Source organism: Mus pahari, chromosome 13 (assembly GCF_900095145.1).
Source record: "Mus pahari chromosome 13, PAHARI_EIJ_v1.1, whole genome shotgun sequence".
Taxonomy (NCBI): Eukaryota; Metazoa; Chordata; class Mammalia; order Rodentia; family Muridae; genus Mus; species Mus pahari.
The window spans coordinates 86,360,742-86,377,728 of record NC_034602.1 but is presented as its reverse complement, the minus strand read 5'-3'; the positions used below and the strand labels follow the sequence as shown (position 1 = coordinate 86,377,728).

The 16,987-nt window shown below is 37.1% G+C and overlaps 1 protein-coding gene across 1 annotated transcript in view; it reads left to right on the top strand.

The window, feature by feature from the left end:
- Antxr2 (ANTXR cell adhesion molecule 2) overlaps positions 1 to 16,738 on the top strand; it is a 127,925-nt gene extending 111,187 nt beyond the window's left edge. The window contains exon 17 of the mRNA XM_021210426.2: positions 14,817 to 16,738. Coding sequence (XP_021066085.1) covers positions 14,817 to 14,855 — 39 coding nt within the window. The 3' untranslated portion in view covers positions 14,856 to 16,738. The remainder of the gene's footprint in view (positions 1 to 14,816) is intronic.
- The last annotated feature ends 249 nt before the right edge of the window (positions 16,739 to 16,987 follow it).

Below are 16,987 nucleotides of genomic sequence, written 5' to 3'. Positions count from 1 at the left end.
CTCTCTCTCGCTCTCTCTCGCTCTCTCTCGCTCTCGCTCTCGCTCTGTGTGGCGGCAGCACCAAACATATTTTTAGCTCATATCTTGCACGTAATGCAGTTTTACTAGTTACAACCTTCACACTGTATGTCTTGAAACACCTTTTAAAGTGAGAATTTGTAGCCTTCAACCTACTTTATCATTTCCCCTCTGCCTTTCTGGCCTCGGCCTCTATTGCTTGCCATCTCCTAATTGCTCTGACTTTTAAGAAAATATTTTGTTTGTAATCATCTTGTCCTTGTCTTTCTGTGCTTCGCTTCTATGACTTTGCCCAATGTCATCCTGATTCAATTATGCTGTATGTGTCCAAATATTCTTTTTAAATGATGAATAACATCTTTTGTATATACCACCTATTTTTCCTTTAAAATTATGTTCATCTTAAAGAAATAGGTTGTATAAAAATGTTTTTCTTACTTTTTTTAATCACTAGTAGAGACAGGTTGCTTCTGTACTTTGGTTATTGTGAATATTTCTGCCAGATTCCTGTATACACAAGAGTGCTGTTTCTCCCCCTCCCAGGAATTTGGACTGGCATTGAATACAAATACAAAGGCTTTATGTTGGATGAGATATAGTAACTTCACAACAGATTTTCTATAGAAGAAATGTAATCGGACGTCTTAGTTCATTTAAAAATATCTATAGACGTGCTATGTGCAGCTGTCTCGTTTGATGAAGCTGATGTATTTTTGCAATGAAATAGATACTTTAGCTTGCAAGTCTTTAACAGAGCTTTATAAATCCTCCTTTCCCTTTTCAGCTTGAAGCCAGAACCCATCCTTTGCTTCAGTGTGGCAATTTCTTCTCTTCCTGACTTGTTAGCACACATGACCTTCTACATGTGTAGTTGATGTGTAGTTTGTGAGAAGGTGGGACAGAACTGAGAGCTCTTGAGATTGAGTTGAGTATATTAGAAATGTGATATAGAAAATTGTTTTGTATAGATAGAGGTGGTTGGATTGTTCTATTTTGATAAAATAAATCTTCTTGTTAACCCATTAGCTAAAACCCTTAAAAATATAACGGAAACATGAGACTGGTTAGGCTGACTATGCTTAAGGTGCTGTATGCAAATTCTCATCTATAAGTATTTGTCACTTAACTGAGTTGTATAGCAATCAGCATTGATCTCATAATCTTGACAGTTGGTGCAGCCATTGTTTTAAACATTAATTTTTAACCTCTCCTAATTAAGAAAAAAAGTAGGATGTTGAAGACATTTATTTAGGGACACTGTGATTGGTAATACTACCTAAGCCCATTTGCTCTTAGACATAAATTGTCTCTTCCCATACAAGTGCAGAGCAATAAAAGGAAAAAAAATCCTTTCAAAAGTCTCTTTTTCTGGAGAATTGGGGAGTGATGCTAGCCTTCAGCTCCAAAGGGCTTTCCTGTTCATAGACACTACCTAATGCAACAGCCAGGCAGACATAGTAGTTACCCCGATGCTGCCTGCCAGCTGCAGCAGCTACTTACAGGCTGGTTTACATGTGTTCTTTATAGCTGACCAATGAAAACTGACCCTAGCTATATATAAAAAGCTCTGATGTAATGCTTTTGACTGTGGAAGTGAGTTTCATGACTCCCAAAGACTGGAATGTTACCTATAGATGTTGTGAATCCCTAGGGGATGGTGAGATTATAGAAAACCATTGTGCTTCCATTGGTGTCTAGGTTTCTTGATATGCATGAATCGAGATCACTATAAAAGTAATAGGTTTGCATGGTGTTATCTTTTAAACCAATATTTGTGCCTGGAATTCAGATTTGCTTTTTCTTATTTCCATATGCTCTGTTTTAAACATATGTTAAGATGTTATTTAAAACTAGAAGCACTGAAAAAAAAAACCCACATAAAATATGTTTTCTTCATTATCCGAGGCTTCGGTGCCATCATCGTTTGGAGTGGGAAAGGGAATGTTAAGTTATGTCTGTAAAACAGATTTTAACAGCACCAAATAGAATGCACAGCTGGCTGTCATTCTCCCAGGTGCACTGGCGTTCTCGGAAGAGACTGTTTGAAAATGCGGATATAATTGGCCATTCTTGGGAGGTGCCAACGCCATAATGTTCACTGAGTGCTTTCCAAGTTCCAAAGATTAGTGTTGATTTTGCTGGAAAAATGTGATTAAAAAAATCCATACATTCCACATTTCAATCTAAAACCTACACTGTTGCTGCTGGGTTTCCATATAGGTGCCATTCAAATAAAAGGACACTGCCATTTCACACAGCCCTACTGTCTGTCGTGCTGGGCTGTTTGGTGGCATATGGCCCCTCAGCAACAGCTTTACAGCACATTGTAAAGCTACATGATACTTAATACCCTATTTATTTGCTTCAGTCATCAAAGGGGTATTTTCAAGTGACATGTTTTGTGTGTGTGTACATTTGCATATCTGTTGAAACCATAGTTAGATCTTGAAGTGCCTTTCCTCAAGAACCATGAATCATAAAATGAGACCGGGTCTCTCTCTAGCTTGGGGCTCATAAATGAGGCTGGGATAGTTGAATAGTGAGTGGCCTTGACCCACCTGTGTCTCCCTCCATAGGTCTATGATTATAAATACATACCACAAGGCCAGGCTTTTGTTTTTAATGTGCATCCTTGGGCTCAAATTCAGATTCTTTTCCTAGTGCAAACACATTACAAAATGTGTCACACCCCCAAATTATTTAAATAATAAGGCTTTGAAATTCATTCCACAGAGCACAAACTTTACAAACATTATAATTTATACCATCATCATCCCTTATTGCAGTAATAGCTTTTTCGTCTTTCATGTTCCTATCTCTAAAGCACCCTGTGTTCTGTTCCTGCTATAGATTACTACTTTAGTTTTTCACCTCAGGAAGAATGGTGCCATTAATGAAACACAGAAAAGGACTTTCCTCATTCACTGTTAACAAGGAATGGTAATTTAAAATTAGTCTATTGAGTTAGGTTTCATTACTAATTTTTGACTAATCAATTAATTAATTGTATGTGTGTGCGTGTGTGTGTGTGTGTGTGTGTGTGTGTGCGTGCATATGTGCCTGCTCTGAGTGTATTTGTGTATACTAGATGTGTGGGAGGTGGCGGCAGTAAGAAGAGGCATGTAATCATCTGTAACTGTAGTTGCAGGTGGTTTTGAGCTACCATGTGGGTGCTGGGAACAGAGCCTGAGTCCTCTGGAAGAGTAGTAGGTGTCTCGACCTATTAACCTATCTCTCCAGCTCGAGGTTTCATTATTTTAAGAATATTTTTGTGATTTTTTTTAAATCCAAAATTAACAAATGTTTATATTTTTTTTAAAAAAAATTACTGTCAACTTTGAGCATTTTTAAAAACATTTGTTTCAGAAAAAAATCTGAACCAAGTGTTCTACATTCTCATTTTCATATTTAATGACATGAATGAGAAATCCCTGATTTGGTTTGGTTGCTGGAATTTTCACAACATATGCGGCAGGGCTAGGCTACTTGTGTGAAGGAGCATCTTTCAAATATTGATTAAATAACAGGGACAGAGAGGGGAAGAATTGCTGGTGTTAACTGCACCTGTTTATGCCTCTGTGTCTTGCTGTGAACAGTGGCGGGGCTGTTCCTCCCTTGCCCAGGTGGGGTGTATGTGGATTTAAGAATCGCTGTGGAGCTGGAATATCTACTTCCCTCCATTGTCTCTGTCTGCTGGTAGCTTCCACCATGAAACAGACCCAACCTCCTGCCATCTGCTGTGTGTTCAGGACTGACATCAAGGTCAGCTTCTCTAGGATGCTGCTGTTGCCCGGTTTAGAACGTCGCCAGCCTGCGATCTGTCCACTTCTCTGCTATGTCAGTTGCTGGGCTGCATTTGAAAATCCATATGACAAAGGGAAGCAGGAAGACTCTTGCCCGAGGGGTGGTGGTAGCTACTGATTAATTACAAGGCAAGTTAGTGGGCAGTGGCATGTAGGTCTGTAGACATGATGTTAGGCAAGCCAACCACTGTGTTTTACTTTATAGGTCACTAATCACTGTGTTGTTAGACTGAAAGTTTCAGTATCCTTACTAAAATGTCAGTTATAGGAGTCAGAGAATGTTGCCTATATAATTTAAATTTCAAAACTGATTCATTATTTCTTTTTCCTTTTAATTTTTCAAACATTGATTGACTGATTGATTGATTGATTGTGAGAGATTGGGTCTGTCTGTGTAGCCCTTGCTCTCCTAGAACTCACAGAACTCACTATGTAGACTAGGCTGTCTGAGAACTCACAGAGATCCACCTGCCTCTGCCTTGAGGGTGCTGAGATTAAAGGTGTGTATCACTATGCCAGCCTGTGATTGTAACTTCAGCAATAAATTCATTTGGTATTTTATCAGTTGTACTGTAGGGTGATCACTGAATTAATATTTACAAGACAATAATGAGAATAAACCAAAACAAAAATATACGAACAAGCAAAATGAAAATGGAAAAAAAAATTCATGAGGTTTGTAGTATATATGAAACAGAGTGGATGGGCTGGAAACAAATTCCCAAGACTGGTTGGCTAAAAACAAGAAAAGAAAAACTGAGACAAGGAGACAATTGCTATAGAAGCATGAAGAACTGACTCCAGATCTCCAGGGCCCAAGAAAAAGGAGGACATGGACACCAGCTCCTGAAGAGCCAGCATTGCAGGGGACAGAGAGAGGAGGTTCTCTGAGTCCTAATGGTCACCAGCCTAGGTCCAGGTTCAGTGAGAGTCACTGTCTCTAGGGAACAAGGCAGAAGACAGAGCAGGACATCTAACACATGCAGATCACACATACACACTCTCTCTCTGTCTCTTTGTCTCTGTTTCTGTCTCTCTGTCTCTCTGTCTCTGTCTCTCTCTCTCTCTCTCTCTCACACACACACACTCTATCTCTCATAATATGAATACACATACATGCTGACTTACTCTTACATACTAAAAAAATGAAAAAATTATAAGAATTGGAAGAGCTATTAAAATGCTGAATCCACGGTACTAGCATCTAATTATGTCTTGTTTATTTGTTTTCAGAGAATGTTATAAATTACTAAATTACATTATTACTAAAAATCATGTTTGCTTAGAATACCAGATGTATTTCATATTCATATCTTATTTGTATTGCTATTTTCTATCTATATGTCTATGTATCTATCTATCTATCTATCTATCTCTGTGTACCTATCTGTATCTATCTATGTATGTATCTATGTATAATGTGTCTATATATCTATATAGCTATGTATATATGTATCTATCTACTTCATATCTATGTATCTATATATCTATGTATCTATGTATCTATGTATGTATCTATCTATCTATCCACAAATACATACACACATCTACCTGTGTGTCAATAAATTTCATGATACATCATTAGTTTTACACAATGTTTGACTTGCAGATAGACTTGAATCTCAGGGTCTGGCTTTGTGACATGCATGATTACACTGAAGTGTCACACCACGGTCAAATGTGTTCTGTGTTGTTACAACCAGACACCTTTTATAGCTTGACTTTAATCTCTTTTATTGTTGTTGTTGATGACATTTTTGCGTTCTTTGCAGATAGAAAACTATTCTTTGTACATAAAATGACTCAATACACTTTTAATATTTAATCAGCCTCATTTTGAAACATCCTTGTTAGCATGTTTCTAGTTATATGAATGTACCTGTGTAAAGCTTCAGTGGAATATCCAGTAAAATAACCAGTACCATTACAAAATTGGGTGGAGATTTGGTTGTGTGATAAATAGCTAAAAAGAGCTGATTATTCTTGGAAAATGTATTCTTTTAGAAAAGCCAGCAGTCATAGAGATCCTGGGATGATGTTTCCATGCTCGTCCTGTAAAGAAAGTGAGCAGAGGGTACAGGAGGAGCAGAGAATGCTGAAGAAAGCAGGGTATGAGGCCAGAGAAGAGACACTGGCCTTGAGGGCAGCAGAGGTTCTTAGCCATGGGAAAGCTAACAGAACTAACTACTTATGTCCCTGTTAAAAGCAAAGGTGCTTCACACAGACTGAACATCAGCCTCCCTTCAAATCAAAGTAGCATATTAAGTAACTTAGATTTAAAAGAACAACAACAATAAACAATGAAGAATGTGTATAGGCCTTAACAAACAAAAACACCCAAACTCCAGGCGTAGTCTGTTAAAGTCAGTTTCCACTCACTTTCTCGGACATTTTTATTTCACTCACTTTTCTATAAATATGTAAATTAGAGTTGATTTTTATAAGTTCATGGAATGTTCCATTGGCAGGCACCCTACATTGCTTTGAGGAAAAGTCGGCTGTTACTGCTCTCATTATGACCTTTCCTGTATTTCAAAGGATGAGCGGAAAGGAACCCAGGCAGAGAAGCTTTGATGATCTACTCGTGTGCTCTGAAATTTTGCTGTCTGTTTCCTGCATTTCTGTGTATTTATTTCGTCCGGACACCATGAGCTTCCTTGACTTTTAAGCTTAGTTTGTTCACCGATCCTCGTGGATCCTATGCCGTTCTTTCCCAGTCTCTTCACATTTAGTCCTCATGGAGCAGTGGCTTCTCAGAGGACAACAGTCACATGTCTCAGAGACCTTGCATTAGTTCTTGTTTTACTTTGCTTTTCAACTTGAAAAGATGAAATTTCAAAATCAGTAAGCCTTTCACTGTGCCCAATTTACATGAACATCAGTCAAATATACCAATTTTCATACAGCTTATTATTTGAAACATATTTCATTTGAAATTGTCAGTACACATGCTATCAATTGTTATTGGTAGATTTTGAAATAGCTATTGTTTGCCCTTGTTTGTTAGCTGTATTGTAAGCCACCTGTACTGGCTATGTTTTATATTGATTGAGGGACATATTTTCTGTTTCTTTATAACTATCATTATTTATTATTTTATACTAGGCATTGTGAATATATAATATATATATAACATATATAATGTATATAATTTGTGTCTCTGTGTATGTGCATGTCTTTTTAAATTTCTATTTTTTACTTATTCACTTTACATCCCACTCACTGCCCCATCACACTCACCCCTTCCCATAATCATTCACCTCTCCACCCTCTCCTTCTCCACTGAGTGAGTGGGGCCCCCTGGGTATCCCCCAACCCTGACACTTCAAGTCTCTACAAGGCTAGGTGCTTCCTCTCCTACTGAGACCAGACAAGGCAACCCAGCTCGTAGAACATATCCTATATACAGGCAACAGCTTTGGGGATATCCCGCATTCCAGTTATTCAGGACCCATGTGAAGGTCAAGCTGCACATTTGCTACATATGTGCAGGGAGGCCTAGGTCCAACCCATGTGTGTTCTTTGGTTGGTGGTTCAGACTTTGAGAACCCTAAGGGTCCAGGTTAGTTGACTCTGTTGGTCTTTGGAGCCTGCAATCCTTCCTCTGTTAGGCTGATAACGATCTTAATTTGAGGTAGACATATGTACTTGCACATACAGAGAGAAGAAAGAGAGGCAGTCAGATGATACTAACTTAGATATTCTTTACCCCTGGAGAAACATGTAACACTTCCTCTGGGCTGCATTTCACTGGTTTCAAGAGTGAACTATACAGTAGGGTTAAAGTTTTTCTTCAGTAGGTCTTCTCTCTCTCTCTCTCTCTCTCTCTCTCTCTCTCTCCCTCCCCCTCATAAGGAAGTAGGGGAGAGTTCATCATCTGGACTTCAGCAGACTTAATTCCTGGCTCTGGAGTGAAGTTATTTGGCCTTTTAGTGACACTTTTTTATTTGTAGAATGTTTATTATTATTAAGTAACTCTACTTCCAAAGTAAAATATTTAAATGTTTTCATTTGGTATCACATAATAAAAGTGTATCCCTGTCATTTGCTAAACACATTTTGGAAGCAATTATTCTCTTTTAAAAATATAGGCATATATTAATCCAAATACATTTTGCTTTTAATAGCATAAAAGTTAATAGATATCAGATGAGTGAATGGAATTATTTTAATAAACCCTATTTTTCTACAGTGGCCTTCTTTAGAATAATATTATTCTCCTATTGCCTACATATTAGTTTATTAATTTTCACCACAATAATAGACATTTGGATTATTTTACATTTTTGTTTGAATTTTTGTCCTACATTACTTTTTTTTTTATATTTCTCTGTTTGTTTCTCCCTGTTGCATCTGAGTGTATAGAGGGTGACCCTAGGGCTCTTCCTCAATTACTGCCCACCTCAGTTTTAGAGTCAGTCTCTCACTGAAACTGTAGCTTATCATTTGAATAGACTAATTGCCCAGTGAGATCAAGAGATTCACTTGTTTGTGTCTCCTGACACCTATTCCCCCGACCCCCAGCCTCTGACCCCCAGCTCTAGGGTGATAAAATGCAGTACCATACAAACATTTTATAAATATATCTAAATTACATATATATATATATATATATATATATATATATATATATGTAATTTTTAATATTATCTAAGATATAATCTACAATCTAACTAAGATTAGGAAAGTTAAAATTATTGTGATACTACCTATGATATAACTAATAAAATAAATATTAAGCAAAGAATAAAATACATAAAAATCTGTTTTGACTGTGTATATATGGAGTGTGTCTTTTAGGTATCTACTTCCCAGTACAATTTATTATGAAGCATAGCAGGGGCTTGCCAATAATGGTTTCCAGAAAACTGTCAAAATTATATCTATATCTACATATAAACACACACACACACAGATTCATTCTCTCTCTCTCTCTCTCTTACTTCTTACTTTCTCTCTCTCTCTCTCTCTCACAGACACACAGACACACACACACATCTTGTGTTATAATTACTACCTTAGAAGGATCATCTCATCTCTTATTATGACCGATGGTTTAGATGTTTCATTCTCTGCCAACTGTATGCTTAAATTTCAAAACTGTCAATAAACAAAATATTTGCAAAGTAAGTATTACTTATATTTATAGAGTTACAAAAGTTTTGTCGGTACCATGACAGAATGAAGAGACAACTCTGAAGTTAAATTTTAGGCAAACTCAGCATTTCCTTGAGTAACATAGAATTATGGTCTATATTAGATGGACATGTATAAGTTGAACTTCATTTAGAAAACCGTGTAGAATTGTATTTCAGCTCAAAATCAGTTTTAGGCAAAGTCATATTTAGTTCAGATTCTCTATAAATGTGGAAGGTGTATATAGCTTTCTTCAGTGTTGTATTACCAGTTACTATAGGACATTCGAAAGACTTCTTGTGTTCTCTGGTCCTCGAACAATAGTGCCTTCCTGAGCTTCCCTGCGATGATCTCTGTGTCTATATGTCTGGGTATTTGTATTTTTGTTTGTTTGTTTGATTGTTTTTAATCATTTGAGATAGTGCTTACTATTGCACTGTACATAGAGATCTAGGGAAGTCTGTTAAGAAATGGAGATAAAAATAAATCAACTCCCCGTGTTCGAAAAGTCTCAACTAAAGTGCAGTTGTTTGCGTTGGCTTGTCAATGGATGTTTATGAGGCAAACATAATCCTGTTATGGTTACAGCAGTGAAATACATCCTGTGCAGATAGCTAGTAACGGGCCATGTGAGCACTGATGCTAGTGGAATTTTAATGCTTTAGAGATAGGAAACATGGTGTCTGCTCTTGTTAATGCTGCTGTTACTCACCACAGTAAGAGTAGAGGTGAAATCAGGTTTTAAATACCGTGATAGAACCGTATCTCCTGCAGCAAATATGCTGAGTGTCGCTGTTCTCCTGTTTTTCTCTATTGCTTTAGCTCACTGTAGAACGGTGATGTTTCTGGTATCTTTCTTTTAGATTTCTTACTTATTGTGAAGCCCAAGAGAAGGGCCATTGCTAATAATGATTTCTGGGAAAGTGTCAATAAGAGAGATCCTCTCTGAGGAGATTTCTAGTTATTGCCTAAAATATCACTTGAGTGTAGTTAAAGCTGTCAGATCTGACTGTGAGTTTCGCCTTGTTACCATTTGTTATCATTGGTATTTTATTCACAGTAATTCTTGCTTGGTACATTCTGTTCCTTCTTATGGTAAAAATTTGTAATAGAATAAAACTTTATGTGGATTCTGCTTTAAAGGGAAAGTTGAGAATGTTAATACCGTTGATGCTGTAGAACTGGTGTATCTTGAACTCTTGATCCAAGTTCTGGATTGCAAGTGTGCATCACAAGCCTAGCTATATTTTTAACTTATGGTGATTTGTATGGGGCATACTATTTTCTAGAATTCAGTAAAATTAGTCCATGTTTCAGTCTTCAGAACCAGTGTACTTATTTTCATAGAATAGCATGGCATCAGAATTTACCATGTCTAAATGTCAAGGTCACATTATCTGGCTTTTTTTGTTTGTTTGTTTGTAATTCAGGTTCAGTTCAAATAAGTCATCATTTAGCATCTACATAGTACTATCTGTTTGGTACTTCACTAAAACTCCTCCAGAATAAATGAGGAAAAGTAGATGTGATTGGGCCTCTGGTACAAGTCAGAGGTTGAAGAGATCTGTTGGTGGAGGGTTGTGAAAGTTAGGATGCATGTGAATATTCTTTATGATTGGGAAGTATAAGAATGCAGAAGTGTGCATTAATTTATATTTGTCTAACCCTATACTACTTCTAAAGAAGTATTAAAAAACATACATTAAAGCTTCAGCTGAATAAAAATAGGAGAACAATTATGAGCCAATTTCAAGTTCAATTATGTCAGAAAGTGCACTGTAATGATAACTTGTTATTTTAAATTACCCAGCCCAGGAAGATCTCCCTACAACCTAGGCAGAAAATGAAAAAGACTATGTTATAGAGTTTTCTTCCTGTAACAAAAGGGAAGCATGTGAGCTTAGCCTAACATTTTTCCCAGCTCCAAGTCAACTGATTCTTTAATATTGACATCCTAAACAGTAATTATCCAAAGTTCAGTCATCGTTGTCATCTTCTTTCTTTCTTTCTTTCTTTTCTTTTCTTTTCTTTTCTTTTCTTTTCTTTTCTTTTCTTTTCTTTTCTTTTCTTTTCTTTTCTTTTCTTTTTTTTCCTTTGAGACAGGGTTTCTCTGTGTAGCCCTGGCTGTCCTGGAACTCACTTTGTAGACTAGCCTGGCCTCAAACCCAGAAATCTGCCTGCCTCTGCCTCCCAAGTGCTGGGATAAAAGGCGTGTGCCACCACCGCTCTGCCCCAGTTTTCTTCTTATATGCCCAATGGTCACACAGACTCCTTATGTTATGAAAAATTATAGAGATAATATTGTGATATTGGAGATCTTTGAAGACATTTATAAGATCTATAAAAATAAAATAACATAAGGTCTGGTTAAATTTCTGTATTATGAGTCATCAAAGTAAAGTTTTAGTACAGGAAAAAAAATCTTATGGTATGGACTTACAGTTTTTGAATCTTGGTTGGAATTTGTTTGAGACCTTTACATGGACCACCCAAACCCAGGTGGCTTCTGGGTATGTGGAGATTCCACAGCAGTTCAGGAACCACAGAACGAGAACATCACTGATGGAGAGAAATAGTTTCACTTAGTGCCTCCTCCTCAAAGAGAGTTCTGTCAGTTGTATATGAAGGATTCTTAAGCTAGGTTACTATGTACCTTTGGATAGTTTGCATTGTTAGTTGAACAGAGAAACACATGCCTTATCTTGCAGTGTGGCTAGAACATTTGATGCATAAAAATTGCAGTCTTCCTCTAGTTAAACATAATGAAGTACTGGATACATGAGCAGTAAAGTATAATTGGGGTTACCATGTATTTACATACACGTCAACAAGCATATTTTAAAATTTAGCCAACAATAATCTTGCTAGATGCCTGAGCAGCGTTTTTATCAAGACTTCTGATATTTAGTACTTTAAAAATGAAGAAAAGAAGGCTCTAGAATGTAGGGATTACAGTGCTAACAATAGATTATACATTTACAGAAAATGCTGGGTGTAGATCCCAAGGCTGACTAGTAAATCAGCTGATTCCATACACTTGCATCCTTGAGCAAACCTGCAATTCTGACAGATTCACCTGGATGTTAACTGTCAGATGCAACCCAGACAAGAGGAAAAAAATCCACCAAAGGTTGGCAATCTCTGACAGAGCAGTTAACAGTGGTTCCCAAATGTAAAACATGAATAGATGTTTGGGGTGACTTGTAACAACCTATAAAGGAATAGTATTGTAAAGAATTTTAATTGTAAGGGAACATATTTTGGGACATTGGATTCATTCTTTGGAAATTAATATTTCTTTTAAAGTGGTTAAATATGCAAGTGCACAGAAAGTGTAATAATGAAAAGTAAGATGTCATGGACAGTCCCACTCCTCCCAGATGGCTGGTACTCAGCTAGTCTTTTACTTTCCAGACACATATTTACACAGTTATGGTCATGTATATGTAGGAAAAACTGGCATTCTCTTTTCTCTACCATTTTTCTTCTTTTAAAGATTTTTATTTATTTGCCACATAGTATTGAGTTGGGAGAATCATAATTTGTTTTCTGGATTATTGAGCAGAAATATAAATTGATAATATAGTTTTTCTATATTATCTATGGTGAGTATTTTAGCAACTGCTTTGTCATTTTATTGGTTTGGAGTCCCAACATGAGATTAGAGGAGTGGTGGTAGTTGTCTCAAGATAAGAAAGTATTGTTCACAGCCTGTTTTTTCATAGTCACGTGCTGTATAGATTTTGCCAATTTATGCTGCCACTTAAATGGCATGTAAGTTGTCTCCTTGCCACAGACACTCAGTAATTAGATAATGTGTTCAACATAAGGTAGCATAAAACAGTATGCTTTAAAAGAATGGCAGTTTTATTCCTTTTTAATTATACCTTTTCTTAGATGAATATTGCTGACCTAGGAAGACTGTATAATATGATGTCAGTTACCAACATAGAAACACCTTTCTTACGTGCTAGGAAACATTTATTTTAGATTGTTTGAGAATGATCTGGTTGGGAATTAATTTGCCTAATTGATTTTAGTTTATTGAGAAAGGTCAATAGCTTAATATCTGAATTATCACATTGAATTTATAGTGCAACATTTGAATTATCACAATGAATTTATAATGGAGTGTACTGTAAAATACTTGCATATTGGCCTACAATCACTAGTTAAACTTGTGTCTGTTCTCCCTGGATTTAGTTTCTTTAAATATTTGGAAAATTCTACCTTTTAATATTTTCCCATGAAAAATGAATAAACTAAATCATATTTCCCTTGCATTCAAGAAGTTGTACATCTCCAATGCAAAGAAAGAAGTGGATTCATAATTCATGTTGAAAGTAATGAGTTGTTATGACATTGATATAACTCAATTTTTATTGATGAATGTTGTTATCACTCAAACCTGACCCAGTTATTTGTATATTATCAAATTCAAGTTAGTTGTATTAATGCATAAATGTTCAATATGGGTATTGTCTAAGGCATCATCATAGTATATGTGGATTTCATGTATAGCTAGAGGATAATCCCAACCCCAGAAAATGAGTTAAAAAATTATTGATTCACAAACTAAGAAAATTAAATTTTGTGTTCATATTAACAAGAATGATTTGTGATACATGTTATGCATTAGTATCTAAGACTTATGCCACCTGATTCAGATGCTAGGCACAAACTAATAAAGTTAGTATTTGAAGAGATATTGTTGTTTCCAAAATTATATAGGAGACAAAATTTGGATGGATAAATGTCTTTTAGCAGAAGTTGTTAAAAACTCTAGTTCTTTTTGGTCTTTATGGTTTTCTGTTTTCAAAAAGGTCCCAAATCCCTAAATTTGTTGAGCAGTTGTGTTCCAAAACAAAATGGACAAAAACCAACCTCTATGTTCTAACTTCTCTTCTTCCACAATATTTTTTAAGTTTCTTGAATTTTCCCCTGTTCCATGTATTGCAAATAAGCACTCACATTACAGGCAACTCTAACATGAGGAGCTTTTGAGAGCAGATGTAATAGCAAATGGAAGTCTTAATTGCATGATAATTCTGGCCTAAACTAGGAGAAAGTGGGCTAGATTTGGCCAGTGGAGGACTCTGGACACAAGTCACGTGTCACAAGTCAACAGTATTATAGGAAAGGGGGAAGGGAGAGTCTTTATCAACAATGGGAAATTTTCTTTTCAGATAATTATTGGGTTAGTGATTATTCTATGAATCAGTATATCTCCACGACCTTCACTAAAGTGTTTAGGGACTGAACTGGAAAATACTCTCTAAAAATATGTAATTCAAGTAAATTGTCTTAACTTGGGAAAGCCGAATCTATAGTAGTGGTGTTAGAAGTGGGTCCTCTATCTAGGATGTGATCTACAATACAGTACAGCACAAAGAAAGCACCCTTATGCAGTCTCGGGTTTCCTTGCCCTTGGTTTTAATGACCTCTTTAATATGCTCCTCATATATACAGTTCAGAATCACAGAATTGCATAAGAAAATCCATCCATTTTACTTCATCGTAGAAATGTATAAGGTGGTATTATTGATAGTTTGATTCTATGACAGCGGCACCACACTTCAGACATCACTTACAAAGTTTTAATCCCATGTTGATTTTTTTCTACATGGACTTTAGCATACCATCAAATAAGCAAATTTTCTGTACACAATAAATAAGATAAAATGAAATAAAATCTGAGCCATGTTGTCTTGAGCCAGGGAAAATGATGACTTTGTGACTGATGGGGACATTGTTCTGAGATTTGGTATCATTAGCTACATCTTGCTATGGAAAGTAGATGTCCCTTGACTTTTCAACAACTGCTTCCTTATTTCACCATGGATATCTTTCTTCCCTCAGGGCCGATGCATAAACTTCTCCCGGGTTCCACATCAATAAGACAGGAGCACAAAGAATGAGAAGATAAGAAGACAGTGTATCTTCATGATGCTGATTTCCATCAGAACCGGCAGTCCGGTGCATCTCAGAAGTTCTTGGGACAACAGTCCACTTTCTCTCTGTCAGGAAATGTTTCCTCTGCCTTCTGCTTTCTGTGCACTAAACATTTTCCAACACTTGTTCTGCCATCGACATGAGAGGTGATGAAAGTCATCGGCAATAGCCCATGATTCACGACACTGAAAATCCCGAGGAATGTTAATTTGCATGCTATGGTTTATGCAAAGCTCGTTTTGACTATGTAAGAGGACAAAGCAGACACATCAATGATAATGATACCAAATGATACCAAGTGATACCAAAGCCAGGACTGCAAATCCACCAGCCACACAGGTTTGCATTGGAGACTGGTGCTTCTGCCATGAATGCGTGGCACCTGTGCTTTTGTTTGGCAAGATCTTTAGCTGCAAGCAAAACATGAAGTTTCCCACCAGGCTAAACAGATAATGGAGCCCACTGCCTTGTAGCTATGTCAGATAGCAACGCCTTTCCAAGTCCTCCATTACTTTGTGCCTTACAGGAAATTTCTGACTAGAAAATCTTGTCACTATTACACTGAGAGTGCACACGCATGACAAAATGTAGACAAGACGCCTCAAGGTACTGGATGCAAGCAGGATTTTTGCCCTTTAGTTTTCCAAGACACCTTTCTTTCATTATGCACTTGAGACAAGAGAATTAATAGAGCGTTAATTCAACAGGAAGACCGCCTCCAACCAAAGACTTGGAGTGCAGCATAAGGACTTGTGATTTGAGATGTTGTCCCCAGCCTGGTAGATTCCCCTTTCTCAGCATTTGGGATTTAGCAGTGCATAAAGCATTAATATCTGTAAAAACACCTAGATGTTTGTTTGGCTTTTAATTTAAGGAAGCTGTAACCACAAAGCTTCCGCTCAGGGTTTTTTCTTCCTTCAAGTCTCCAAGGGCTCTTCATCGTCACAAGCCAGCAACTCTCTTTGCATGAAAATTTCAAAGTTTAATTAATATAATTAAAGGCAACAGCAAGCAGCAGCCTGTGAAGATTTTGCTCATCTTTTTTATGCCTTTTGACATTGAATGACCTATCACTGTATGCATGTTACTTAGAAATTGAGGAGCACTGCACCTTGGTTGTGATTCAGCCTGGGAAAGAGACATCCTTCTTTCCTTTTATAAGTTAAAATCAGAAGGGGCGCCATCAGAAAGCATGGACAATATACATACTATAAATTTTTAGAAATATCACCATCGTGTCACGTCAACGATGCCAAATTATGTTAGCGTGAGCAGAAACCCGGTGGGGGAGGAAGGCGGCAGCAGCCGAAGGAAATAGCTCAGATAATCTAGTCACTTTCGATACTGTACTTCAGATGCGAAATGGATATTCGACTGGAAACCTGACAAAGCGCGCCTGCTTTGATGTGAACTATTATAGACAATGACCAGTGGCCGGGTCAGTGGGATGTCTCTCCGCGAGCACAAAGGCTTATCAAATGACACTAAAAATAAGTTCAACAACCATCACTTTGGAAGGGAGAAGGCGAACATTTCATGTTTGGCGGGCATGTGAGTGCAGGAGACGGAAAGAGCCATTTAGAGCATCCTCGTATAATTGCTCACATTGTACTCTTCACGGAAATTTCAAAGGACCGCAGTGATATTTTTCATTGGTGTCCAGGTTTGTGGCACTGCTCCGAGAAGCCTTATGCACACATACAAATATACAAATGCACACACATACACTCTCTAGCTTCAATCTTTTTGCTCAACCTTATTTATATCACTGACTGGCTGAATCCAAAGTCACACCTCCACATATTAGTGAATAAAAATGTTTACCTGTGTCTCTGTTATCAGTTTCTTTGAGTTCACATAGAGCTTACACTTTGTTGGGTTGGCTACACGACTGCTCTGCTTAGGAACGACATGGAATTCTATTCTGTTGTAAAACATCCAACATGTTCACAGTTGATTCATGGTTGATGTTACGGGTACAGTCTGTGTGTGCACATAGAAGGCTGGTAAGTACACCTAACTCTTCCTGGGAGGAGTCTTTGTAGACATTTGTTCTGTGTCTGCCTCTAAAGCAGGAC